The sequence below is a fragment of the Schistocerca nitens genome, chromosome 9 (genome assembly GCF_023898315.1).
Source record: "Schistocerca nitens isolate TAMUIC-IGC-003100 chromosome 9, iqSchNite1.1, whole genome shotgun sequence".
In the NCBI taxonomy this organism is placed as follows: Eukaryota; Metazoa; Arthropoda; class Insecta; order Orthoptera; family Acrididae; genus Schistocerca; species Schistocerca nitens.
Window position 1 is genome coordinate 271557626 of NC_064622.1, and position 27478 is coordinate 271585103.

General features: G+C 43.4%; 1 protein-coding gene across 1 annotated transcript in view; it reads left to right on the forward strand.

The window, feature by feature from the left end:
- LOC126204177 (uncharacterized) overlaps positions 1–27478 on the forward strand; it is a 388056-nt gene that overhangs the window by 316567 nt on the left and 44011 nt on the right. The window contains exons 7-8 of the mRNA XM_049938582.1: positions 3345–3714; positions 17780–18060. Of these exons, the coding sequence (XP_049794539.1) occupies positions 3345–3714; positions 17780–18060 (651 nt within the window). The remainder of the gene's footprint in view (positions 1–3344; positions 3715–17779; positions 18061–27478) is intronic.

Below are 27478 nucleotides of genomic sequence, written 5' to 3' on the forward strand. Positions count from 1 at the left end.
GTCCAAATCGCAGGTTGGATTCATTCGTTAGTTTGGAAGGGGAGGCCGATAAGTGTTTTCCCGCCTTTCGGCCGGTCACCGATGGCGGAATCGTGGTAGTGAGGCTGCTGGGCAGTAGTGTATACAACTGTACCGAACCGTCTGAGAATACACAGGTATAGCGCGTCCAAAATGCTGTAGCCGCTAGATTCACAGTCGGCTGGAGAAGTGTGGGGCAGTGGCAGTGGTGGGGGGTCGCTAAGAGCGCTGTAGGGGAATTGCCGAGTGCTGGAGGGGAAAGCCGTTTAAATTGTAGAGAACGCTCACGTTTCTTCTCTAAACATTAATTAGAGCCCCTCCGCACCAACACTTGTATGGTGACCATTCATCGAGATCTACTGTCACCTCTGCAATCTTTCTCGAACGATGTTACAGAAACTATTTGGTAAAAAGTTTCATTTTTGCTTTAATTATAGTATTATACGTCAGGTTCATAAGGTTGTGCCCATCATTTCGTTAATGGTCATAGTAATTGTGATATTTCCGCGAACATAAAGACAGTGCGCGCAATTCAGAAAAGTGTGGAATGAAAAATAGAGGTCGCTATAATTATGCGTTTGGTGCATATTACATAGTATAATGTTGCGTATGAAATTTAGCAAACATATTGAATTTTTCTTTAGACTTGAGTAGAGGTATCTATCTGTTACAAATCTCGAGAAAACTAACCTGATAGAACGCACTCATTAGCGGCCGTGCAGCGCCAACGGTAAAGCCAGAGTGAAATATCCATAACATTCTTCATATTTCGTAAGCGGTTTCAGATGTCGAAATGACGTTTTGGTAATTCATAACACACAAAGAGGAGTGTATTTTACCATATTGTTATTATGTAAAACTTCATTATCTACCGTGTTATTCCAATAACTACGGACTTTTTCGGTGAAAGAATGTAATTTTTAAGGGCCATCGATACCTGGCGAAATGTGAAATGCTATGGGTTTTGGAACAACATAATTAAAAGCATTACAAGTTTATTTTATACAGAGGATGTGCTTTTTCATAAACTACTGACCTTACTTTTCCTCATTTGCTCACATAATAAACCATGGTTTCAGAATCCTCTAGCAATTGCGTCTGTACGATATGTTAGTGAGGTGGGACAGTGTAAAGTCCGTTGTGTTTTGGCAAAAGAAGCTAATTTTGACTTGGAAACCACAGAAATGTGTAGGTTTTACTCAAAAGTAGCCACTCATGACACTCCTCTGAAAGTTACAAATGGTTAACAAGTCAGGTGAAAATAAATCGCTGCATTTTCGGCGGGAGTCTTTTTAGACGCTAACTAAAGCAGAGGTGACAGTAGATCTTGGTGAATGGTCAAAAAAATGGTTCAAATGGCTCTGAGCACTATGGGACTTAACATCTATGGTCATCAGTCCCCTAGAACTTAGAACTACTTAAACCTAACTAACCTAAGGACATCACACAACACCCAGCCGGGAATCAAACCCAGGAACCCGGGCGTGGGAAGCGAGAACGCTACCGCACGACCACGAGATGCGGGCGTGAATGGTCAGCATGCAAGTGTTGGTGCGGAGGGGCTCTAAATAATGTTTAGAGAAGAAACGTGAGCGTACTCTACAATTTAAACGGCTTTCCCCTCCAGCACTCGGCAATTCTCCTACATCGCTCTTAGCGACCCCCCACCACTGCCACTGCCGCACACTTCTCCAGCCGACTGTGAATCTAGCGGCTACGGCATTTTGGACGCGCTATTCCTGTGTATTCTCAGACGGTTCGGTACAGTTTTATACACTACTGGCCAGCAGCCTCGCTACCACACATCAGCTGTTTGCCCTCCCCTGCACGCCTTTGACCATTGACTTCCTGCTAAAGGGGGTATTACACGACGATCGACTGTGATCGGTACCACTCTTAGGCGACAGCCATATAGTCGCAGAACGGGTGAAACTATGAAAATTAGCAGACACGTTAAGCACGCGCCAGAATACAGAGCAGTACTGAACTGCCGCCAATCTGCGCATGCCCACTGGGCAGAGATAATTCGCGCATGCGCACAAGGGGCTACTGCAGTGGTTTCTGCTTGTTATTTGCTTATTGTTAGGTGGCTAGTGGATAATTTCAGATTTTCGTGTTGGGGATTTTCCGTAAGCAGGTGTTAAAAAAAAAAAAAAAAAACGTTTTTGCCAGTCGGCAATCGTTTGTGAGTAATATGCATATAATGTTACACTATGATTTTCTATTTGTAATGTAATACCTTTGCTTACCTAAGTTCATGATTGATTTAATTGCATCTCTTGCTTTATTTCAGCATGCCAGAAAAGAGAAACTGGCAATGATAACTCGGAGAAGTAACACAAGTGCACCTTTAAATAATGTTCCTTCTAAGTGTTGAAAATTAGAGTGCATATATCCGCAACAAATTCTATGGCTAAAAGCCTGACTCGTAAAAGCCTGCATCACAACAAGGCATTTACTGGTATTTTCTTCGTGGTCTAGGGTCGTATGATCACAAAACGTTTATTAATTCTTACTTTCGAGAATATGAGACAACCTCCCTCATGACTGTGTCACACTAATCCCATCTTGTATCACGGACAGCAGCTTCTCGAAACAAGCCATGTCCATCCGCATGAAGTTCCGAAATTCTTGCGGATCTTTGGGCCTCAGTTCTTTCTTAAATAGTCAATATAATCCCCTGCCTTCGTCCCTTCTTTTCAGCCAGGGTCGAACTCAACAACGTCTGACTTTTCGTTTTCATCATCGTTCTCCCCTAATCCGAAGATTTACTGCCACGGCAATAGCTCCAAAAATAGGTGGGGCCCCCTATTGCTAAATGCTGTATAAATGTAAATTTAGATATACATATACCTGTGTAACCAAGTATCGTAATATAAAACTAACTGTCGAGTCTGTAGTTCAGAACAGTAGTAAACTACATAAGAGAACAACAATTACTTATTAAATACTGATAAAAAGCAATTTCTTATTAAATAGGAGCCTTGCGCACACATAAATAATTTGAACGAATGACTTTGCAATAGGTCACACGGTCCCCCTTGTGTTTCGCGCGGTAGAACGAACTACTTTACAAGAGATCAGACAGTCCTATTTGCGTTTTGCTCGTTGTTACCGTCTACTGCGCATGTGCGCCGGCTATATCACTCGTGGATTGTGTAATGGGTCTGCGTGAACCAGTCTGTAGTCACAGATATGGGCGCTTGGAACTCTGGAGGATAGGTGTGTGGTTTACGCGCATCGTGTAATGGGTACTCGAAATGGAAAACACTGTTTAAGATGGTTAGATGTTTCTCCGTACACACAGTGAGGTGTTGGCGTTGCAGGCCCAGCAGCGTGTCCAGAGGCGCTACCACGGCGACATCTTCCAGCGCGGCCACCCCTACGCGGCAGAGCACGGCTGCCACCACACCCGCGGACTGCGAGTTCTCTGACGAGGACGAGCCCCCGCCGTGCGCGCACCACCAGCGCCCCGAGGCGGCTCCCGCCCCTCTGCCGCGGCCCCCGCAGCCGCAGCAGCAGCAGCAGGCCTTCTGCCCGGACTTCGACAGCCAGGAGCGCTCCGGGGCGCCCGGCGCGCAGCCCATCGCGTGGTGCGACACCCGCCGCGAGCTGTTGGCAGCCCTGGACCTGCGCGGCTCGCCGCTGCGCCTCTGGCAGTTCGACCTCAGGACTTCACACTGGACGCAGCACCAGGTGCGTGCCACCATTCACTGACTCTGCTACGTCTAGATTACAGCTAATCTACACAGTCGATTGGGTTATATTACACTACTGGCCATTAAAATTGCTACACCAAGAAGAAATGCAGATCATAAACGGGTATTCATTGGACAAATATATTATACTAGAACTGACATGTGATTACATTTTCACGCAATTTGGGTGCATAGATCCTGAGGAATCAGTACCCAAAACAACCACCTCTGGCCGTAATAACAGCCTTAATACGCCTGGGCATTGAGTCAAATAGAGCGTGGATGGGGTCTACAGGTACAGCTGCCCATCTAGCTTCAACACGATACCACAGTTCATCAAGAGTAGTGACTGCCGTATTGTGACGAGCCAGTTGCTCGGCCACCACTGGCCAGACGTTTTCAGTTGGTGAGGGATCTGAAGAATGTGCTGGCCAGCGCAGCAATCTAACATTTTCTGTATCCACAAAAGTCTGTACAGGACCTGCAACATGCGGTCGTACATTATCCTGCTGAAATGTAGGGTTTCGCAGGGATCGAATGAAGGGTAGAGCCACGGGTCGTAACACATCTGAAATGTAACGTCCACTGTTCTAAGTGCCGTCAATGCGAACAAGAAGTGACCGAGGCGTTTAACCAATGGTACCCCATACCATCACGCCGGGTGATACGCCAGTACGGCGATGACGAATACACGCTTCCAATGTGCCTTCACCGCGATGTCACCAAACACGGATGCGACCATCATGATGCTGTAAACAGAACCTGGATTCATGAGTACACCATCGCAGGCGCTCCTGTCTGTGATTCAGCGTCAAGGGTAACCACAGCCACGGTCTCCGAGCTGATAGTCCATGCTCCTGTAAACATCGTCAAACTGTTCGTGCAGATGGTTGTTGTCTTGCAAACGTCCCCATCTGTTGAATCAGGGATCGAGACGTGGTTGCACGATCCGTTACAGCCATGCGGATAAGATGCCTGTCATCTCGACTGCTAGTGATACGAGGCCGTTGGGATCCAGCACGGCGTTCCGTATTACCCTCCTGAACCCACCGATTCCATATTTTGCTAACAGTCATTGGATCTCGGCCAACGCGAGCAGCAAAGTCGCGATACGATAAACCGCAATCGCGATAGGCTACAATCCGACATTTATCAAAGTCGGATACGTGATGGTACGCATTTCTCCTCCTTACACGAGGCATCACAACAACGTTTCACCAGGCAACGCCGGTCAACTGCTGTTTGTGTATGAGAAACTTTCCTCATGTCAGCACGTTGTAGGTGTCGTCACCGGCACCAACCTTGTGTGAATGCTTTGGAAAGCTAATCATATGCATATAACAGCATCTTCTTCCTGTCGGTTAAATTTCTCGTCTATAGCACGTCATCTTCGTGATGTAACAATTTTAATAGCCAGTAGTGTATTTAATCTCAGTGGCTAAGTGGCAAAGTGTTCTAGAGATCTCGGTTCTGACACTTATCACACCTTTCATATCTGGTAATATTCCTTAAAGTGAAGAATGTGTGAGTTGCTCTGTCTTTTGGAGTGTGTATTAAACTGTAGGTCCCTCTATAGCGAACTGGGTAAGTCAGTTCAAAGGTCAGAGGAAAGCAGTGGCATATCATCTCCTATAGGTCCACGTTTAGCGCAATGCGATCATGTTCAAACCAACCCTAGAGTTGATGAGAGCTTTACTTCCTTATACGTTTTGTTCCATAGATTCAAAATGTGGAGTTTCACAAGGATGGACAGCATATCATACAAGAGGAATACATAACACTGGTTGATTTTTAAATGTGATTGAAAGTCGTTGTACAGGCGTGCAGCCATTTTCAATAAAATTATTGAAAGGATTTAAAACAGCTGGTAGGTCGCTGAATAATAGTCAATTGATGTTACTGGGTCTGGAATAAAAAGATTCCAGTACCTCAAATTCCTCGATCTACTAGCTGTTTTAAATTCACTTAACAACGTAATAAAATTTACGGAAAAAGAAAGAAATGGAGCTATGCTGTTTTTCTTTCCACTAACGGTAAGTAAAATGATCCTTGTGGAAGAGGAATAAATTAAAAAAATCTTAAACATATTTTCCATTTAAGAGGTAATAACCAACTCCTCAAAAACATGTAAATGTACAGCACACTGAGATGAAAACCATAATTTTTAGGCTATTGTAGCCTTGTATAATCAAACAAAAAAAAAAAAGGTTCAAATGGCTCTGAGCACTATGGGACTTAACATCTGTGGTCATCAGTCCCCTAGAACTTAGAACTACTTAAACCTAACTAACCTAAGGACATCACACACATCCATGCCCGAGGCAGGATTCGAACCTGCGAACGTAGCAGTCGCGCGGTTCCGGACTGAGCGCCTAGAACCGCGAGACCACCGCGGCCGGCTATAATCAAACAGAAAATCTGTCTGCATAACTTTATACGTCCATCACACTAATCGACTGAAGATGTGGGAAAGCCAGATTTTACACGGAACTCGTATTATTTACTATTTTTTATAATAAGTACCTCAAGTGGCTCTAATAATAAATTCGTTAGTGGAGTAGAACGTTGCACTGATCGTCTACTTAATCAGTAAGTACACTTGTATGAGTACTGGAAAGGCGTTGAAAGTTGTCTTGATAATTAATGAAGTACGTTACCTTACCTTTATGAAGATAAACACTAGAGTGTGGCCGGCCGCTGTGGACTAACGGTTCTAGGCGCTTCAGTCCGGAGACACGTGGCTGCTACGGTCGCAGATTCGAATCCTGCCTCGGGCAGGAATGTGTGTGATGTCCTTAGGTTAGTTAGTTTTGCGTAGTTCTAAGTCCAGGGAACTGATGACCTCAGATGCTAAGTTCATAGTGCTTAGAGCTATTTGAACCATTTGAACTAGAGTATGCTGAATAGTAACACCTCCGCATATTTATGTGAAAATTATTAAAGCTTTTAAAATAAAACAGACGTTAATAACATTGTAAATCTTTATTCTTTACGTCTACATGCTTATTTCTGAACATAGTCACCCTGGCAACCTTCTGCAACGAGAGGCCAGTTTGTTGATACTATCACTGTAGAATATCTGACTTTATCGACGGGGCCACAACCTCACCTCTCTTTGCAGCGCTTTATCTCTATCGAAGTGAAGTCATCGAAAGATTTTTTTAAGTTTTGGAAATAGATGGAAAGCGGACAGTGCCAAGTGGCAACTGTATGGAGGATGATCGACCATAGTGAGCTCAAGGCTTCTGAATGCTGCAGATGTGGCAGCGCTCGTGTTTGGACTGACGTTGTCATGCTGAAGGAGAGGGTGCTCCATGTGTGGACGGACTCTTCGAATTCGAAACGTGATTCCAGCACGATGTTCCTTACGCACAGATTCAAGTGGTTCAAATGGCTCTAAGCACTATGGGACTTAACATCTGAAGTCATCATTCCCCTAGACTTAGAACTACTTGAACCTAACTAACCTAAGGACATCACACACATCCATGCCCGAGGCAGGATTCGAACCCGCGACCGGAGCAACAACACGGTTCCGGACTTAAGCGCCTACAACCGCTGTGCCACAGCGGCCGGCTCGTGACAAAGTAAATATTGTATTGCAAAACGTCAGAAAGCACTCCCCATTTAATGTTGTAACAATGTCCCGACAAGCACCGAAAGAAAATTCAATTAAATAAGATTTCTAAACATCTGAAATGCAATGTTCACAGTCACTACACTGGTGATCGGAAAAAGTCTGAAAGCTTGTAAGGATGTTGCAGGCTGGGCTGTTCTCAGAAATAATTATTAAGAAAATAAATCGATACTTTACGCCGTTTGCAGGTTAATTAGCGTTGATGTAAAGTATTCAGCCGTTGCATGGTCAACCGCCAGAAACAAATACTGCAACGGACTGCTCAGCCTTTGGCTTGGGTTGGATCCTCACTACCACTTTTGTATCGCTCTCTTGTTCGGTTTTAGCAAACCAGACAAAGAACACGTTTGGTGATGTCGTATCTGACGAGCAGCTTGAATTTACGAGAGCAACTGCCTAATTGGTTGACTTCAACGCTAATTAACTCGGAAATGGAGCAGCGTATTGCATTTTTTCCTTGACAATTATTTCTCATCACAATCTATCCTGCAACGCCCTTACAAGCTTTTCAGACCTGACACCAATTTTGGCTTAAAGGCAATATATTTTCAATCTAAAACGTACGGATTACTTAACGCGCAATGGTTAAATGCGTCTTGGGGTCTATTAGCAAAGACAGGGACACAAAACAGTGGATCAGGAAACATGATGAAGAGGAATATGTAATTATGAGTCTACTGGAGATGCAGAGGATGTGGGAATGATATGCAGTCAGGAGAATGGAAGCGAAAGTGACCAAGAAAATTGATTGATGAAATAAGAGAGATGAAGAAAAGCAGCGATATAAGAGGAGGTCAGTAGATCTCACCAAAAGACATGAATGAGAAGAGTGGGTGTGTACTAATACAGGCCGATGAAGTCCACAATGAATATCAAATGATTCCTGATGACCATTTGTCGTTGTTGTCTTCAGCCCAAAGGCTTGTTTGATGCAGTTCTGTGCATACCTTTTCATCTCTGCACACCCGATGTCCACTTTAATCTGCTCACTGTAATTTTGGTCACCTTGTACTTCCCTCCATTACAAAACTGACGACTTCTTGGTCGCTCAGGACGTGTACTGTCAACTAATCCCATGTTTTAGTCTAGTTGTACCACGTTTTCCCTCCAGCTGCATAAGTACCTGTCCGTGCATTAGTTACTTGACCTTCCCAGCTAATCACCAGCGTTCATCTGTAGCACCACACATCAGAAGCTTCTATCCTACGCTTGTCTGTACTGCTTACCATGCACATTTCAGTTCCATGTAAAGCTACAAGCTACAAGCTTCAGAAATTACTCCCCAGTACTTAAATCTTTCCTTTATGGTACCAAATTTTTGTTATCAGGTAGACTTTTCTTAGTTTTACCAGTCTGCATTGTATATCTTTACTTCGAAAAAAGTTGGGTATTGTCTGTCCAAATACGGAAACTTAACTACTGCTTTTAGTGACTTAAGTCCTAACTAAGCTAATTCCCTAATTCCATAAACACCATTATCCACGTTTTATTTTGCTGGACGTTCACCTTATAGTCTCTTGCCAAGAAACTATACATTCAGAAAATGTATATCAATGTAGCGAGAGCTGGGAGCAGTAAGGTACTGGATCCCAGAAAGTAAAGTTCTCGCAAAAAAATAAAAAAAATCAGGTTGTCACAACGAAAATTTGGCAAAATTTAAAAGGCAAGTTTCAAGTAAGTTATAACACCAGTTAAAAAATATTGCAAGCAAATTTCAATTAAACGTGTCACAGTTAACGGTATTGAGACAAGGAATCTTCAGTCAACTTCTAACAGTTACAAATCGGATAAAATACAACTTCATTGATTAAAAACAATGACAGAATTGTGATCTTCTTCTCTGTAGTAACGCCGCTGATTCGACAAATCGATCAGTGTCGGTTTCTTACGAATGAGCGTGTTTTTTACTCATCACAAAGATCTCTCGGGCTCATTGACCACTTTACTACAAAATAAAGAAAACAAATTTGTACACGTACCATATACGTCATTACATAAAGAAATATATCCAGTGTTTGGACCATGGAACACGAGATCCGTGCCGAAAGTAATTACAAGCTAAGAAATTCTCGTCCACCTCTGCCCGTGAAACCCGTACTACACGAGTATTATTACCAATTTCCATACACAAAAAAATTCAAGTAACATCACGCACAAGATCTGGTGCATGGCTTTGAATGTAAAGAGTTTCTGGAAAATTAACCAAATGCAACTTGGCCCCACCAAATGAAAAACCCCTTATAAAACATGTCGATAGAACACATTACAATAGAATGGTCTCCGACGAATCAAAACTATTGGTACAGGTTTAATGAATGAAAGTTCGCCAGATTATTCAACGCAGTCCAGTTGTATAGATGAATGTCTAGTTCCTCATCTGGGAAATCTATCTCAGTAACCTGCAACCAAGAGTTTGAGGGCCGTCCGACAACTGGATAACCATAAAACATTTAAGATATAACAGACTTGATGTACTTCCTGTCAAATTTATTTCTTGGAGTACCACTTATTCTCAGACTCGTTTAATCAATTATACTTTCCGTGCATTGAATGGCACCACATCAGGGACGAACACTACTGAACGCCATACTTCTTCACAGTCTGTCACACTCCGTATCACATGGAGATAACAACACTGGGTGTGTACGATCCGTCCGTAGCGTAACACACTGCCTCAGCACTCTCACGCCCTCAACACCAGGCCGCGTATCGAGCAAGACAAAATCACGCAAGCGCCTCCTTTGTTGAATTTTCTAAGCAGGCTCTTAGCGTAACCCGTGTCGGGACGCCGCAAGAAGGGTCACCCAGCGACCAAGTGGTGAGGTCTCTGCCCGCATTCGAAACTCATCGATATGAACCGGTGCATGTTTCGCACTCCAATCAATTAGTCTTCCAAGTTCAAATGGCTCAAATGGCTCGGAGCACAGTGGGACTTAACTTCTGAGGTCATCAGTCCCCTAGAACTTAGAATTACTCAAACCTAACTAATCTAAGGACATCACACACATCAATGCCCGAGGCAGGATTAGAACCTGCGACCGTAGCGGTCGCGCTGCTGCAGACTGTAGCGCGTAGAACCGCTCGGCCGTCTCGGCCGGCAGTCTACCAAGTGCTTTGCCCTTTTTGTGAGAATTAGCGTCATCGGTAAGCCTTATATCTTTTTTTTCTCCATGAACTTTAATTTCCTATGCAAATTTTTCCTTTGTTTCGTTTACTGTTTCCTTGACCAATCTACAGATTGAATATCGTGGGGTATATGCTTAAATTCTGTGTCATTCACTTCACAACTGCTGCTCCTATGACTGCAGTCTGGTTTTTATACAAATCTAGACAGTTTTCGCTCCCTACAGGTTATCACTGATTACTTCCTTGCAAGTGGCGTCTTACAACAACGTTTTATTTGTTCAACAGTTGTTGCTGTATTTTCCTGTGAATTTTAATTAATTATTAAAAAATAGGCGTTCACGCCGTGAAAAGTAACCTTGAGAATATGCTGGTGATCCTATGCTGTCATATCACCATGGGCGTCCGCAGAAATTTATCCAAGAATGGAACAAGATTCCGAAATTTCCGTTTTTGGTATAACTGATTAATTGAGGCTGTGATCATGTCATGCCCAAAGAAATAAATTTGACAGGAATACATCAAGTCTATTGTATCTTAAACGTTTTATGGTTATCGATCAAAATTTTTTTAAGGTGGGTACCTTAAAGGAAGTACTTTATATTCGTGTGTGCGGAGTACATCCTTTTCCATTATTAACATGAATATGAATGTAGAAACCTTCGTAAACAGCCATCAGATCGGCCGTAAGAACCAGCTATTAACAACCTACGACTCACCCAAAATGGTTTTCGTCTTCTTGTTTTGGTACGTTGTTGGTTAGACAAGGCAACTGTAATACAGAACTCATAACTCTAATGCTGAATGCCGCGTAGTGTTGCATACCATATACACTGAGGTAACAGAAGTCGTGGATACTTCCAAATATCGGGACAGACTTTCTTTTGCCCGGCGTAGTACAGGTACTCGACGTGACGAGGACTCTAGAAGTCGTTGGAAGTCTCCTATACAACTATTGAACCACGATACCTCTACAGCCATCCATAGCTGCGAAAATGTTGCCGGACCAGGATTTTGTGCACGAACTGACCTCTCGATTACGTCCGTAAATGCTCGATGGAATTCATGCCGGGCTTTCTGGGTGGGCCAATCATTCGCTCGAATTATCCACAATGTTCTTCAAACCTATTGCGAACAACTGTGGTCCCATAAAAATTCCATCGTTGTTGGGAAGATAAAGTCCGTGAATGGCTGCTAATGGTCTCCAAGTAGCCGAACATAACCATTTCCTGTCAATGATTGGCTCAATTGGACCAGACGACCCAGTCAATTCCATGTCATTACAGTCCACGCCATTATGAGGCACTACCAGTTTTCGCAGTGCCTTTTTGAAAGCGCAAGCGAAGGGGCTGTAGTTGTGGGATCTGGGGACGAGTGTTGTGCAAGTGTAATGAAGCCATTTTTATACTCTGCTTTTCTGTAGCTGTACAAAGAAGCAACTAACCGACTGGTTACTCTACCTCGGCAATGTTCTGTAAAGATGCACATCCCTCAAGATTGCAAAACAGTGCCAAATCACAGCTCTCCCAAGGAAACGTGACAACCAAACAATCGAGTTACGATACATTTATCCATGCATGCATATTTTATTTATCTGCTGTCAACGGGCAAGCGACTTTAAATTGAAATCATTCCCCTGAACAGGAATGTACTTAGCGGATGTACTAGTGCAGGTTGTGGACACGTATTTGAGGACATTTCGAAATTTGGGCCTGGTCAGGGGCGTGCTCGTATAGCGTAATGGTGAGGCGACTGCTTACGACAAATGGGAAATCCGGGTTCGAGACCCAGTTCAGCACAAACTTTAATTGTCGTTATTCCCTTATACACATGATGGTTGTCCAAATTCTCAGGTTGGTTGGTTGATTCGGGGGGGGGGGGGGGGGGGGGGAGACCAAACAGTGAGGTCATCGGTCCCATAGAATTGGGAAGGCTGGGGAAAGGAAGTCGGCCATGCTCTCTCAAAGGAACCATCCTGGCATTTACCTGAAACTATTTAGGAAAATCACGGAAAACTTAAATCAGGATGGTCGGACGCGGGTTTTAACCGCGTCCTCTCGAATGACCATATTCTCAACTGCGAGTACATTTCATGCATAAATAATGTAGTGTTTACCAAAGCAGCGGAGTAGAATAAGAGAGGCAACCACTTCTGGAAACGTTTGAAAATATGATTGAAATAACGTAACTGGCAGTAGCCTGCAACACAACGCTTAGAATGGGAGCGGTATGCGAACGTGCATTTTATCTCATCACTTACGTGCTTTGCCCTCCACTGAACTTTTCGAACTGCGAGAATGTTAACTGTCAATAAGTTTAAACCAAACCAAAGCTACATGAATGTACATATAATAAAAACCGAATCTGATGGGACACTATTGATTTGAACTTGGCCCTGCCAATAAAACAAAACTTGATCAATTTGTGGTTAATGAATGCTATCAATGAAATAATAAAATTTATTACCTTTATCTGCGCAATGTTAACACTCTTCGCACTCTCTGTTAGTACTTCAGATTATATATGTAACAAACAGCTATTGTGCAAGGCTGTTGTTTAGCGTACATTTTAATTAAATCGAATATGACTGAGACAATAACTTCTTGAGGAAAATAGTTAATCAAATACGATATGGATCTGGGAACTGGTATGGATTTATGGTAATTAACAATATGGTACTAACTTTAAAAAGAGTATTTGACTATTTGCAAATTAATAATGCTTACAATGAACACACAATAAACTGATTATACATTTTTCAAAATTTTAAACATGACTGAAGCAGCAACTGTAGAAAATCTTCACGGTAAATGATAACCGCCAAACAGTTGCAGGAAAAAAATTTATTGAAATCCTTGACCACGGTTTCAGTATATCTGAATATACCTTCATCAGAAGCAAAAATACACTAAAATCACAACCTGCAGTGGAGATGCATAAAACAACAGTGTCAAACATGTATATTGTACAGATAGAGGTAATATTTTAATTGTAAGTACTGACGACGCGCTTTGACACGGTCGTTTTATGCATCTGCACTGCAGGATGTGATTTTAGCGTATTTTTGCTTCTGATGAAGGTATGTTTAGATATACCGATACGTGGTCAAGGGTTTCAATAAATCTTTATGCTGCAACTGTTTGTCTGTTATCATTTACCGTGATGATTATACATCAACAATTATCTTTATAAAATCATTGGATGCGAGTGCTATACATTGCCTCAATCATCACTTATGAATACACACATTGCATTGGTAACAAAACAACTTTCTTTACCTTAATTATTTCCAGTATGGTATCCTGCAAATAAAACTCACTGCCCGTAGCTAGTAAGTACACTCCTGGAAATGGAAAAAAGAACACATTGACACCGGTGTGTCAGACCCACCATACTTGCTCCGGACACTGCGAGAGGGCTGTACAAGCAATGATCACACGCACGGCACAGCGGACACACCAGAAACCGCGGTGTTGGCCGTCGAATGGCGCTAGCTGCGCAGCATTTGTGCACCGCCGCCGTCAGTGTCAGCCAGTTTGCCGTGGCATACGGAGCTCCATCGCAGTCTTTAACACTGGTAGCATGCCGCGACAGCGTGGACGTGAACCGTATGTGCAGTTGACGGACTTTGAGCGAGGGCGTATAGTGGGCATGCGGGAGGCCGGGTGGACGTACCGCCGAATTGCTCAACACGTGGGGCGTGAGGTCTCCACAGTACATCGATGTTGTCGCCAGTGGTCGGCGGAAGGTGCACGTGCCCGTCGACCTGGGACCGGACCGCAGCGACGCACGGATGCACGCCAAGACCGTAGGATCCTACGCAGTGCCGTAGGGGACCGCACCGCCACTTCCCAGCAAATTAGGGACACTGTTGCTCCTGGGGTATCGGCGAGGACCATTCGCAACCGTCTCCATGAAGCTGGGCTACGGTCCCGCACACCGTTAGGCCGTCTTCCGCTCACGCCCCAACATCGTGCAGCCCGCCTCCAGTGGTGTCGCGACAGGCGTGAATGGAGGGACGAATGGAGACGTGTCGTCTTCAGCGATGAGAGTCGCTTCTGCCTTGGTGCCAATGATGGTCGTATGCGTGTTTGGCGCCGTGCAGGTGAGCGCCACAATCAGGACTGCATACGACCGAGGCACACAGGGCCAACACCCGGCATCATGGTGTGGGGAGCGATCTCCTACACTGGCCGTACACCACTGGTGATCGTCGAGGGGACACTGAATAGTGCACGGTACATCCAAACCGTCATCGAACCCATCGTTCTACCATTCCTAGACCGGCAAGGGAACTTGCTGTTCCAACAGGACAATGCACGTCCGCATGTATCCCGTGCCACCCAACGTGCTCTAGAAGGTGTAAGTCAACTACCCTGGCCAGCAAGATCTCCGGATCTGTCCCCCATTGAGCATGTTTGGGACTGGATGAAGCGTCGTCTCACGCGGTCTACACGTCCAGCACGAACGCTGGTCCAACTGAGGCGCCAGGTGGAAATGGCATGGCAAGCCGTTCCACAAGACTACATCCAGCATCTCTACGATCGTCTCCATGGGAGAATAGCAGCCTGCATTGCTGCGAAAGGTGGATATACACTGTACTAGTGCCGACATTGTGCATGCTCTGTTGCCTGTGTCTATGTGCCTGTGGTTCTGTCAGTGTGATCATGTGATGTATATGACCCCAGGAATGTGTCAATAAAGTTTCCCCTTCCTGGGACAATGAATTCACGGTGTTCTTATTTCAATTTCCAGGCGTGTATATATCCAACAGGCATCAGATTCAACATGTTGAAACGTCCCCTTTGGAAATTATGAAATGACTGTGCTGATAAACCTCTTACGTTATTTGATTTTCAAACAGCTGAGCAAAACCGAACGTGCTCAGACATTTCTCTCTTTACTTATTCTGATCAACACTAAACTGACACACAATATTTTTAGCGCAACGTAATCTGACTTTCAATAATCCCTACAAAATAATGGCCCTGACTAACAATAACCTATTCCTTTCATGAATTACTTACCTCACAGAAATCTTCGTTACTCGAACTACTGCAATACAGCGAGCGCCAATACTGTCAGTCAAATAAAAGATTGTAACTACGGAAGGTACTAACTACTGATAGGCATAGTCAGCAAATGAAAGATTTTGATAGAGAACGAACAATGTATTTACCTTAATAATGTTCAAAAGTTCAAATGGTTCAAATGGCTCTGAGCACTATGCGACTTAACTTCTGAGGTCATCAGTCACCTAGAACTTAGAACTAATTAAACCTAACGAACCTAGGGACATCACACACATCCATGCCCGAGGCAGGATTCGAACCTGCGACCGTAGTGTTCAAAACTCATAATATATGTATCAGTTCATGACATCCAGTCTTACAAATTTCCTTTTTCTGGCGAACACACGTCCAGATCGTCCGCTCTCAAAATTCTGCCATGTCTCTCCCCACATCCACCACTGCTGGCGGCTCACCTCGAACTGCGCAACGCTATGCGCTGTTCACATCCAACTGCCCAACACTACAGTACTATATATTCCAACAATACAAACCAGCCACAGACTGCACACAGCACAGTCACTGATTTTCATACAGAGCGCTACGTGGCGTTACCAACATAAAAACCTAAGCAGGTTACTTACAATGTCTTTAGAATTGAGAAGCTTCCATACAACTCGCTTTCTAAAGTTACTCTAACACATTACCCATAAGACCTTGAACCAGCGATCGCTGTCGAGCAGCGATACTACCACACAATCGATACTACATTTGACCATCTCTCATTCAATACAAAATTTTCTTAAAAAATTTTAACCAGTGTATATACTTTTCACATGAGAATTTTGAAATTAATAAAACGTTTAGCACAGATTCCAAGACGGGGCAAGGGTCAACACCCCGACTGTCTGTGGTGTGTGTACTGTAAGACATTCAGTACACACACCATCAGATTATTTGAACTGTCGCTCGAACGAAGTAGGAGAGTGTCAGCAATATGTCTCGTGGTCTTATCGTGGCGTGTTTATCTTCTGCCGTTAGGTCAGACGATAGAAATGCCACTTGCATGCTTAGAGTAGCAGATTGACGGTGACCAACTTTAAACAGAACTTGATTAATTTGCACACACATTTATTAAAATAATAACAAGCATAAAAATAAATGCTATTTACAATTGACAATCTGAAGTTTCTTTGGTATTGGTACGTTGATGTTATTCTCACATATATCTCTGATACTTGAGAAAAGGGTATATACATTTATCTTCATAGCTATGTACAGGAATATGGTAATCTGATTAGGCGCAGACTGAAACTTGACTATAGACTGGTACAGAGAAATGTAGAACTCGTACAGACTGGTGCAGACAAATGCAGACTGACTAATTGGAGGTCTGTACACTCGTTATAATACCTCGCGCGTTCATGTATCACTGCGCGAGTGTGATCTGCGAGGAGAAAAGGTTTTACGTGAGCAGCAATCTCATTGGCTGCGTTACATATTCATACGCTGATCTGCGGAAGCAGAATTTGGTCCGTCTCTATGGCAGCGCCATCTCGTCGTGCGGGGACGAACGAGCGCTGCCCCTGCGCTGTTGTGCTTAGCGGGGTGCGCTCTAGTGGGAAAGTTGTGTACGCGCTGACTACGCGGAACTATGTACACAACACTCTCCACCTATCATTCCGGAAGCCTAAGATATCACTTATAAAAACAATCATCACCCCATCAATATGCTGTGTTTGTTGGTTATCACTGTTAGCATTCAACCGCGATTCTTATACATATTTTAACAACGCGTTTCAAGAGACAATGCTCTCATCATCAGGTTGTAAAATCTATGTCATGAAGTTAAACGGATTAAAAAGACAAAATACCATCACCAATAGTTGGTAAGTCCATAGAGTAAAACAGAATTAAAAGTATATTCTGTTTTACTCTATGGACTTACCAACTATCGGTGATGGTATTTTGTCTTTTTAATCCGTTTAACTTCATGACATAGATTTTACAACCTGATGATGAGAGCATTGTCTCTTGAAAACGCGTTGTTAAAATATGTATAAGAATCGCGGTTGAATGCTAACAGTGATAACCAGTATAACGACAACTGCTACCTCGACTCCATAATGGATTATATCAAATGCTGTGTTTGTGACTGGGGAGTCCCCAGGTGGGGACCCTGGGCTGGGGACTTCGCCCAGGGCGGTAGTGCAGGTTGGGGAACTCTAGGCTCGGGACTTCCCCCCAGGGTGGTAGCTGACAGGTGTGGTGCAGGTTGGCGGGCCGTGTTGCAGGTGCTGGTGGAGAACGGCTCGCTGTGGCCGGGCTGCGCGGACGGCAGCGCGCGCCACGCGTCCAGCGGGGACGCGGTGTACGTGGTGTGCGCGCCGTACGGCTCGTCCTTCCCCACGTCGACGCGCCTCGTCTACCAGCTGTGGGGGGCGACGGGCGCGGGGCCCGGCGCCATACGCGCCCTGGGGCAGCTGCAGCTCGACGCCGCCTTCGAGGAGCCGGCCGGCGCCGACATCTGGATGGACGAGACGCGCACCGTGCTACAGGTCACTACAGTACCCACGTATGCCCGTGTCTGTCACATCCCTACCAGAAATGGGCGATATTTAATGTTCTTGTTGTTGTTGTGGTCTTCAGTCCTGAGACTGGTTTGATGCAGCTCTCCATGCTACTCTGTCCCGTGCAAGCTTCTTCATCTCCCAGTACCTATAACAACCTACATCCTTCTGAATCTGTTTAGTGCATTCATCTCTTGGTCTCCCTCTACGATTTTTACCCTCCCCGCTGCCCTCCAATTCTAAATTGGTGATCCCTTGATGCCTCAGAATATGTCCTACCAACCGATCCCTTCTTCTAGTCAAGTTGTGCCACAAACTCCTCTTCTCACCAATTCTGTTCAATACCTCTTCATTAGTTATGTGATCTACCCATGTAATCTTCAGCATCCTTCTGTAGCACCACATTTCGAAAGCTTGATTTTGAAATTGATGAAATGTATGATGAGATAAAAGAAATTATTCAGGTAGTGAAGGGAGACGAAAATTTAATAGTCATGGGTGACTGGAATGCGAGAGCAGGAAAAGGGAGAGAAGGAAACATAGTAGGTCAATATGGATTGGGGCTAATAAATGAAAGAGGAAGTCGCCTGGTAGAATTTTGTGCAGAGCATAACTTAATCATAGCTAACACTTGGTTCAAGAATCATAAAAGAACGTTGTATTCATGAAAGAAGCCTGGAGATACTGACAGATTTCAGATAGATTATATAAAGGTAAGACAGTGATTTAGGAACCAGGTTTTAAATTGTAAGACTTTCCAGGGGCAGATGTGTGCTCTGACCACAATATATTGGTTATGAACTGTAGATTAAAATGGAGGAAACTGCAAATAGGTGGGAAATTAAGGAGATGGGACCTGGACAAACTGAAAGAACCAGAGGTTGTACAGAGTTTCAGGGAGAGCATAAGCGAACAATTGACAGGAATGGGGGAAAGAAATACAGTAGAAGAAGAATGAGTAGCTTTGTGGGATGAAATAGTGAAGGCAGCAGAGGATCAAATAGGTAAAAAGACGAGGGCTAGTAGAAACCCTTGGGTAACAGAAGAAATATTGAATTTAATTGATGAAAGGAGAAAATATAAAAATGCTCTAAATGAAGCAGGCAAAAAGGAATACAAACGTCTCAAAAATGAGATCGACAGGAAGCGCAAAATGGCTAAGCAGCGATGGCTAGAGGACAAATGTAAGGATGTAGAGCCTTATCTCACTAGGGGTGAGATAGATACTGCCTACAGGAAAATTAAAGACACCTTTGGAGAAAGGAGAAAATGGTTCAAATGGTTCTGAGCACTATGGGACTGAACTTCTAAGGTCATCAGTCCCCTAGAACTTAGAACTACTTAAACCTAACTAACCTAAGGACATCACACACATCCATGCCCGAGGCAGGATTCGAACCTGCGACCGTAGCGGCCGCGCGGTTCCAGACTGTAGCGCCTTTAACCGCTTGGCCACCCCGGCCGGCGGAGAAAGGAGAACCACTTGCATGAATATCAGGAGCTTTGATGGAAACCCAGTTCTAAGCAAAGAACGGAAAGCAGAAAGGTGGAAGGAGTATACAGAGGGTCTAAACAAGGGCGATGTACTTGAGGACAATATTATGGAAATGGAAGAAGATGTAGAAGAAGATGAAATGGGAGATATGATACAGCGTGAAGAGTTTGACAGAGCTCTGAAGGACCTGAGTCGAAACAAGTCCCCGGGAGTAGATAACATTCCATTAGGACTACTGGCAGCCTTGGGAGAGCCAGTCTTGACAAAACTCTACCATCTGGTGGACAAGATTGATGAGACAGGCGAAATACCCTCAGACTTCAAGAAGAGTATAATAATTCCAATCCCAAAGAAAGCAGGTGTTGACAGATGTGAAAATTACCGAACTATCAGTTTAATAAGTTACAGCTGCAAAATACTAAAGGGAATTCTTTACAGACGAATGGAAATACTGATAGAAGCCGACCTCGGGGAAGATCAATTTGGATTCCGTAGAAATGTTGCAACACGTGAGGCAATACTGACCCTACGACTTATCTTAGAAGAAAGATTAACGAAAGGCAAACCTACGTTCCTAGCATTTGTAGAGTTAGAGAAAGCTTTTGACAATGTTGATTGGAATACCCTCTTTCAAATTCTGAAGGTGGCAGGGGTAAAATACAGGGAGCGAAAGGCTATTTACAATTTGTACAGAAACCAGATGGCAGTTATTAGAGTCGAGGGGCATGAAAGGGAAGCAGTGGTTGGGAAGGGAGTGAGACAGGGTTGTAGCGTATCCCCGATGTTATTCAATCTGTATATTGAGCAAGCAGTAAAAGAAACAAAAGAAAAGTTCGGAGTAGCTATTACAATCCATGGAGAAGAAATAAAAACTTTGAGGTTCGCCGATGACATTGTAATTCTGTCAGAGACAGCAAAGGACTTGGAAGAGCAGTTGAACAGAATGGACAGTGTCCTGAAACTATGGTATAAAATGAACATCAACTAAAGCAAAACAAGGATAATGGAATGAAGTCGAATTAAGTTGGGTGATGCTGAGGGAATTAGATTAGGAAATGAGACAACTAAAGTAGTAAAGGAGTTTTGCTATTTGGGGAACAAAGTAACTGATGATGGTTGAAGTAGAGAGGATATAAAATGTAGACTGGCAATGGCAGGGAAAGCGTTTCTGAAGAAGAAAAATTTGTTAACATCTAGTATAGATTTAAATGTCAGGAAGTCGTTTCTGAAAGTATTTGTATGGAGTGTAGCCATGTATGGAAGTGAAACGTGGACGATAAATAGTTTAGACAAAAAGAGAATACAAGCTTTTGAAATGTTCTGTTACAGAAGAATGCTGAAGATTAGATGGGTAGATCACATAACTAATGAGGAGGTATTGAATAGAATTGGGGAGAAGAGGAGCTTCTGGCACAACTTGACTAGAGGAAGGAATCGGTTGGTAGGACATGTTCTGAGACATCGAGGGATCACCAATTTAGTATTGGAGGGCAGCGTGGAGGGTAAAAATCGTAGAGGGAAATCAAGAGATGAATACACTAAGCAGATTCAGAAGGATGTAGGCTGCAGTAGGTACTGGGAGATGAAGAAGCTTGCACAGGATAGAGTAGCATGGAGAGCTGCATCAAACCAGTCTCAGGACTGAAGACCACAACAACAACAACAACAACTATTCTCTCCTTGTCTAAACTATTTATCGTCCTTGTTTCACTCCATACATGGCTACAGTCCATACAAATACTTTCAGAAACGACTTCCTGACACTTAAATATATACTTGATGTTAACAAATTTCTCTTCTTCAGAAACGCTTTCCATGCCCTTGCCAGTCTACATTTTATATCCTCTCTACTTCGACCATCATCAGTTATTTCGTTCCCGAAATAGCAAAACTCCTTTACTACTTTAATTGTCTCATTTCCTAATGTAATTCCCTCAGCATCACCCGACTTAATTCGACTACATTCCATTATCCTCGTTTTGCTTTTGTTGATGTTCATCTTATATCCTCCTTTCAAGGCACTGTCCATTCCATTCAACTGCTCTTCCAAGCCCTTTGCTGTCTCTGACAGAATTACAATGTCATCGGTGAACCTCAAAGTTTTTATTTCTTCTCCATGGATTTTGATACCTACGCTAAATTTTTCTTCTTGTTTCCTTTACTGCTTGCTCAATATACAGAATGAATAACATCGGAGAGAGGCTATTACCCTGTCTCACTCCCTTCCCAACCGCTGCTTCCCTTTCATACCCCTCGGCTCTTATAACTGCCATCTGGTTTCTGTACAAATTGTAAATAGCCTTTCACTCCCTGTATTTTACACCTGCTACTTTTAGAATTTGAAATTGAGTATTCCAGTCTACATTGTCAAAATCTTTCCCTATGCCTGCAAATGCTAGAATCGTAAGTTTGCCTTTCCTTAATATTTTTTCTAAGATAAGTCGTAAGGTCAGTATTGCTTCACGTGTTCCAATATTTCTACGGAATCCAAACTGCTCTTCCCCGAGGTCGGCTTCTACCAGTTTTCCATTCTTCTGTAAAGAATTCGCGTTAGTATTTTGCAGCTGTGACCTATTAAACTGATAGTTCGGTAATTTTCACATCTCTCAACACCTGCTTTCTTTGGATGTAGCTGTTCAAATAATACTGTTACTGAGGCGTACCTAGTGAGCAGAGAGCGGAGCGGAAATGTCAAATGTTCTAAGCCTCAGTTTTCCGCAAAACTCGTTTTCAGTGTTGTTGTGGTCTCGGTACTCTGTCATATGACCATAGACTTTTATCAAGTGCAAAACTGTGGAGACAATGTTTCAGACATACGTAACTACAAGGGTGATAAATATTTTTATACCTAGAATCTCGCTTTAGTGTAACAGTTGGAAGTAACATTTTCAAGTCTGCACTGATTTCACAGTAATGGTGATTCACGCAGAGGTGACAAAACACATGGTACAGCACTATACACATATGTAGGTGGCGATAGTATCGCGTACACAAGGTATAAAAAGGCAATGCATTGGCAGAGATGTCATCTGCACTCAGGTGATTCATGTGAAAATGTTTCAGAAGTCATTATGACCGTTCGATGGGAATCAACAGACTCTGAACGCGGAATGGTAGTTGGAGCCAGACGCTTGGGAAATTTCATTTCGTAAATCGTAAGGAATTCAATATTCCGTGGTTCACAGTGTCAAGCGTCTGCCAAGAATGGAAAATTTCAGGCATTACCTTTCACCACGGACACCACAGTGGCCGCCGGTTTTCATTTAACGACCGAGATCGGCTGCGTATGAGTAGAGTTGCCAGTGCTAACAGACAAGTAACACTGCATGAAATAACCGCATAAATTAATGTAAGAAGTTCGACGAACGTATCCGTTAGGACTGTACGGCATAATTGGCGTTAATACGCTACTGGAACAGACGATCGACGCGAGTGCCTTTGCTAAAACGGCACAACATTGCCTGCAGCGCCTCTCCTGGGCCCATGACCATCTCTGTTGGACCCTAGACTACTGGAAAACTGTGGCCTGGTCAGAAGAGTCCCAATTTCAGTTGCTAAGAGATGATAGTAGGTTTCGAGTGTGGCACAGATACCACGAAGCCATTGACCCAAGTTGTCAACAAGGCACTGTGCGAGCTTTTGGCTGCTCCGTAGTGGTGTGGACTGTGGTCCAACTAACATGGACGTTGACTGGAAATGGTTATGTTCTTCTACTTCAAGACCATTTGCAGCCATTCATGGACTTCATGTTCCCAAACAGCGATGGAATTGTTATGGATGACAATGCGTCATGTCACCGGGCCACAATTGTACTCAGTTGGTTTGAAGAACTTTCTGGGCAATTGGAACGAATGATTTGGCCATGCAGATCACCGGACATGAATCTCATCTAACATTTTTGGGGCATAGTTGAAAAGGTCAGTCAAATTCTGCACCGGCAACACATCCGCAACTATGGACAGCTGTAGAGAGAGCATGGCTCATTGTTTCTGCAGGGGACTTCCAACGACTTGTTGATTCCGTGCCTCGTCGAGTTTCTGCACAAGTTAAGTCATACAATAATAATTACTTATAATGGAGATGCTGCGTCGCAGATAGGCACAACAAAAAGATTGTCACAAATAAGCTTTCAGCCAGCAAGCCCTTCATCAAAAATAGAACACACACACACACACACACACAAACGCAACTGACACACACATGAATGCAGTCTCTGGCAACTGAAGTAATTACCCTCCCAATCTTTTACAAAAACAGATGAAATCTCCCATGTCTTATCTTTCCAGCCTCTCTACACCTCCCAAAGTCTTACCGTCTGGCCACAGACGAGCATTCCCCACATAGTTCAGAACCACCCAGAACTGGAGCAACCAAATTACATTCTCTGCCAGGGTTCCGACTGCCTCTTGTTGTATCCTGAAATGAAAACTGTCCTGCCCAATATCCTTTCCAATTCCCCCCCCCCCCCCCACATGCAGAGGTATTCTGCCATCCACCAAACCTACATGATATACTCTTCCATCCCTAAATAACCCGGTTCCCAATCCCTTACCTTATGGCTCATATCCCTGTAATAGACCTAGTTGCAAGAAGACCTGTCCTCCCACCACCATCTACTCCAGTCCAAACATCACCCATCCCATCAAAGGCAGAGCTACCTGTGATACAAGTCATGTGATCTACAAGCTAAGCTGCAATCACTGTGCTGCATTCTATATGGGAATGACAACCAACAAGCTGTCTGTGCACATGAATGGTTACCGACAAACTGTGGTCAAGAAACAAGTGGACCACCCTGTTCCTGAGCATGCTGCCCAACACGCCATCATTCATTTCAATGACTGCTTTACAGCCTGTGCCATATTGATCCTTCCCACTAACATCAGGTTTTCTGAAATGCGCAGGTGGGAACTTTCCTTGGAGTATATCCTATGTTCCCGTAACCTCCCTGGCCTCAACGTCCATTAGTCATTGTCTTTGCCAATCCAGCCCCTTCCTCTTCTCATTCCAACACTACAGAGCCGTCATTCCACCTTCGCACCCAGTCTTTTTACTTATCTCCTCTTCCACTACCCCATCCCTTCCACCTCCCCCCTGCTCTCTGTCTAGCCTCCCGACTGCACATAGCTGCCCTATGCTCTCTGCACTCCGCCCCTACACGTTCCCCAGGAGCACTTCACTGTCCCCCAACCCTACCCTTCTATCCGCCCCCCCCCCTTCCCTGCACCAACCTCCTCCTTACCCCTACCTAGTCCTGCTGCTCACAGTGTCGCTTCAGTTGCCAGAGACTGCAGTCATGTGTGAGCGATTTGAGTTTGTGTGTGTGTGTGTGTGTGTGTGTCGTATATTTTTGATGAAGGCCTTGCTGGCTGAAAGCTTATTTGTGACAGTCTTTTTGTTGTGCCTGTCTGTGACTCAGCATCTCCGCTAAATGGCGAGTGGCAAATTTCCATTTCATAATATTGTTACATTCCATCCTGGATTTTCCATATTTTGTTTAGTTGCTTATTTGATATTTACAGCGAAGTTTCGCAAAATTTTCCAGAATAAATCTTCAAAAAACAACTTACAGTAGTTAAATTCATCTTTTTGATTGTACTCTGCATACATGGAAGCATGGACTCTCATGAAATTGCATTTAGCTACTTAGATTATTAATTAGATATCTGAGGCAGAAGCTACGAAACAAAAGACTGGATATGTGGCTCAATTTCTGTAAGGAACAAATAAAGGTGTCGTGTTTTGGAAAGATTTGGTTTATTTCTTTGGTCGTAATATGAAAGCACTAAATCCTGATTTCAGAAGATATGTGTGAGGTAGGGATAGGTATCAATAAACTGAATATCGTTTCCCACATATTTTGATATAAGACAGGCATTTTTTATGTTGTGATCCGGTTTTATACCCACCACTATCTAATACGTGTTTGATTTCCTCATCATATCCGATTTGTAACATGTCTTCTTGGTATGTTGTGTCAGACTCTTCAGTATTTTGGGTTAAAAGAATTTTCATCCACTCATACACGTTCAGTTTCAAAATACCTTCAGATCGTTTTCCCATGTATAGTTTAAGTTCGTTGAAGCGGCCACGGAGCTGTCACTATCTTACGGAGTTACATATTGATAATCACGCTGTACTTATATAATATCTATTTGAATAGTATTTCCTCTCGTAAAGTGTTCAATCAAAATAATGCACATATACCAATAATAAAGTGTTTTTCTCTGCAATGCTATTTTGTCCAGTTGTATGAAAACTGAACAGTTTTGAAGAACACATACAAGTTTTTTTAGTATTAATCGATTTCTGAAATTCGTCTCTTTAATGTGCTCTCCTTTGTGGTCAACGTTTACAAATTTCAGGTGTATTATGATGCATTCCTGTTAAGATAAATTCTTTTGTGTAGGATATTACACAAAAAAGATGCACAATGAAGAATTACCCGAATGGACTGAAAAATGGTAGATATGATGTGCAGACATACAAATGTCTAGACTTTCAAAAATATTTTAGATCTTTTTAAGGGAAAAAAACTTCACAAACTGAACAGGTCAATAATGTGTTTTTCGACCTCTGGCCGCTATGCAAGCACTTTTTCGGCTTGAATAGATTGCTAGAGTTGTTGGATGTTCTCCTGGGGGATATCGTGACAAATTCTGTCCTACTGGCGCGTTAGATCAACAATATCCGAACATGGTTGGAGGGACCTGCCCATAATGCGCCAAATGTTCACAATTGGGAAGAGATTCATTCGACGACGTTGCTGGCTATGGCAGGGTTTGCAGGCACAAAGATAAGCAGGAGAAACTCTCACCGTGTGCGGACGGGTATTATCTTGCTGAAATGCTAGCCCAGGATGGCTTGCTTTCCACAACAAGCAACAAAATGGTGTGTAGAGTACCGTCGATCTACCGCTTTGCTCTAATGGTGCCACGGATGACAAAAATTAGTGCACCAGACCATCATTCCTAGTTGGTGGTCCGTATAGCGGCGAAAGTGTGGTTGGTATCCCACTACTGTCCAGGACCTCTCCAGACACGTCTTCGCAGGTCTTCGTGGGTCAGTCCGAAGAGGAACTGTTCTACTCAAGTCAATGAGATTCCAGGTCGAAGAAGTGTCTGGATACAAAAATACGCATTTTGTTGTAGTTGTCAAGATGGATTTAAAATACCTTCAATAATTACAGAGCAACTATGGGTAATATGGTCACACGAATGAATACTTTAATAACAATAGAAGATATAAAATATTTCAAGATAACAATGCTGATAATAAGTGAAGTACTTAGTACATCGTGTTAACATGAAGTCCAAGAAATTTGATTAGTTCGATAATTTGAGGACAGCTTACATCATATGTGCAGTTTAAGAAGTATAATAGCAATATCTAAATTTACACAACGTAAAGTCAAAGTATTGCAGTCACCTCTATCACAATTATGCTTAGTACTACTAGTGGGAACATATGTCTGCAGATATGTGACCGTGTAAGTGTGGGGAATGCTGTACGTTTCAGCAGTTTCATTCCACGTTCGGGAAGTAAGTCTTCGTAGCATTTTTTTCTTTCTCTTACTCGGTTTCCCGTGGCTAGTCGGTTTTACCTTGGATTGACAAACCATGTCGAGTTTGTTTTTGATAGCTGGCACGGTGAGACTGGGAATGTCCACCTTTACCGGGGTTGAAAGGTCCGAAGCGCATTCACGTGATCTAGTCTTCACAGAAGCAACTGAAAATTGTTGTGTGGTAAATGAATAATTCATAAAGGAACGACATTTTTGAGCAATTTTCGTGCATATTCCAACCGTTGTCTTAGATTTTCGGGTTTGTAATGTTTCCGAAGTTATGGAGAATTTAATGTTATGATTCATGCTTTAGTGATATTAATTCATATAGGACGTTTTGGTTACAGTTGTAAGATTAAAACAC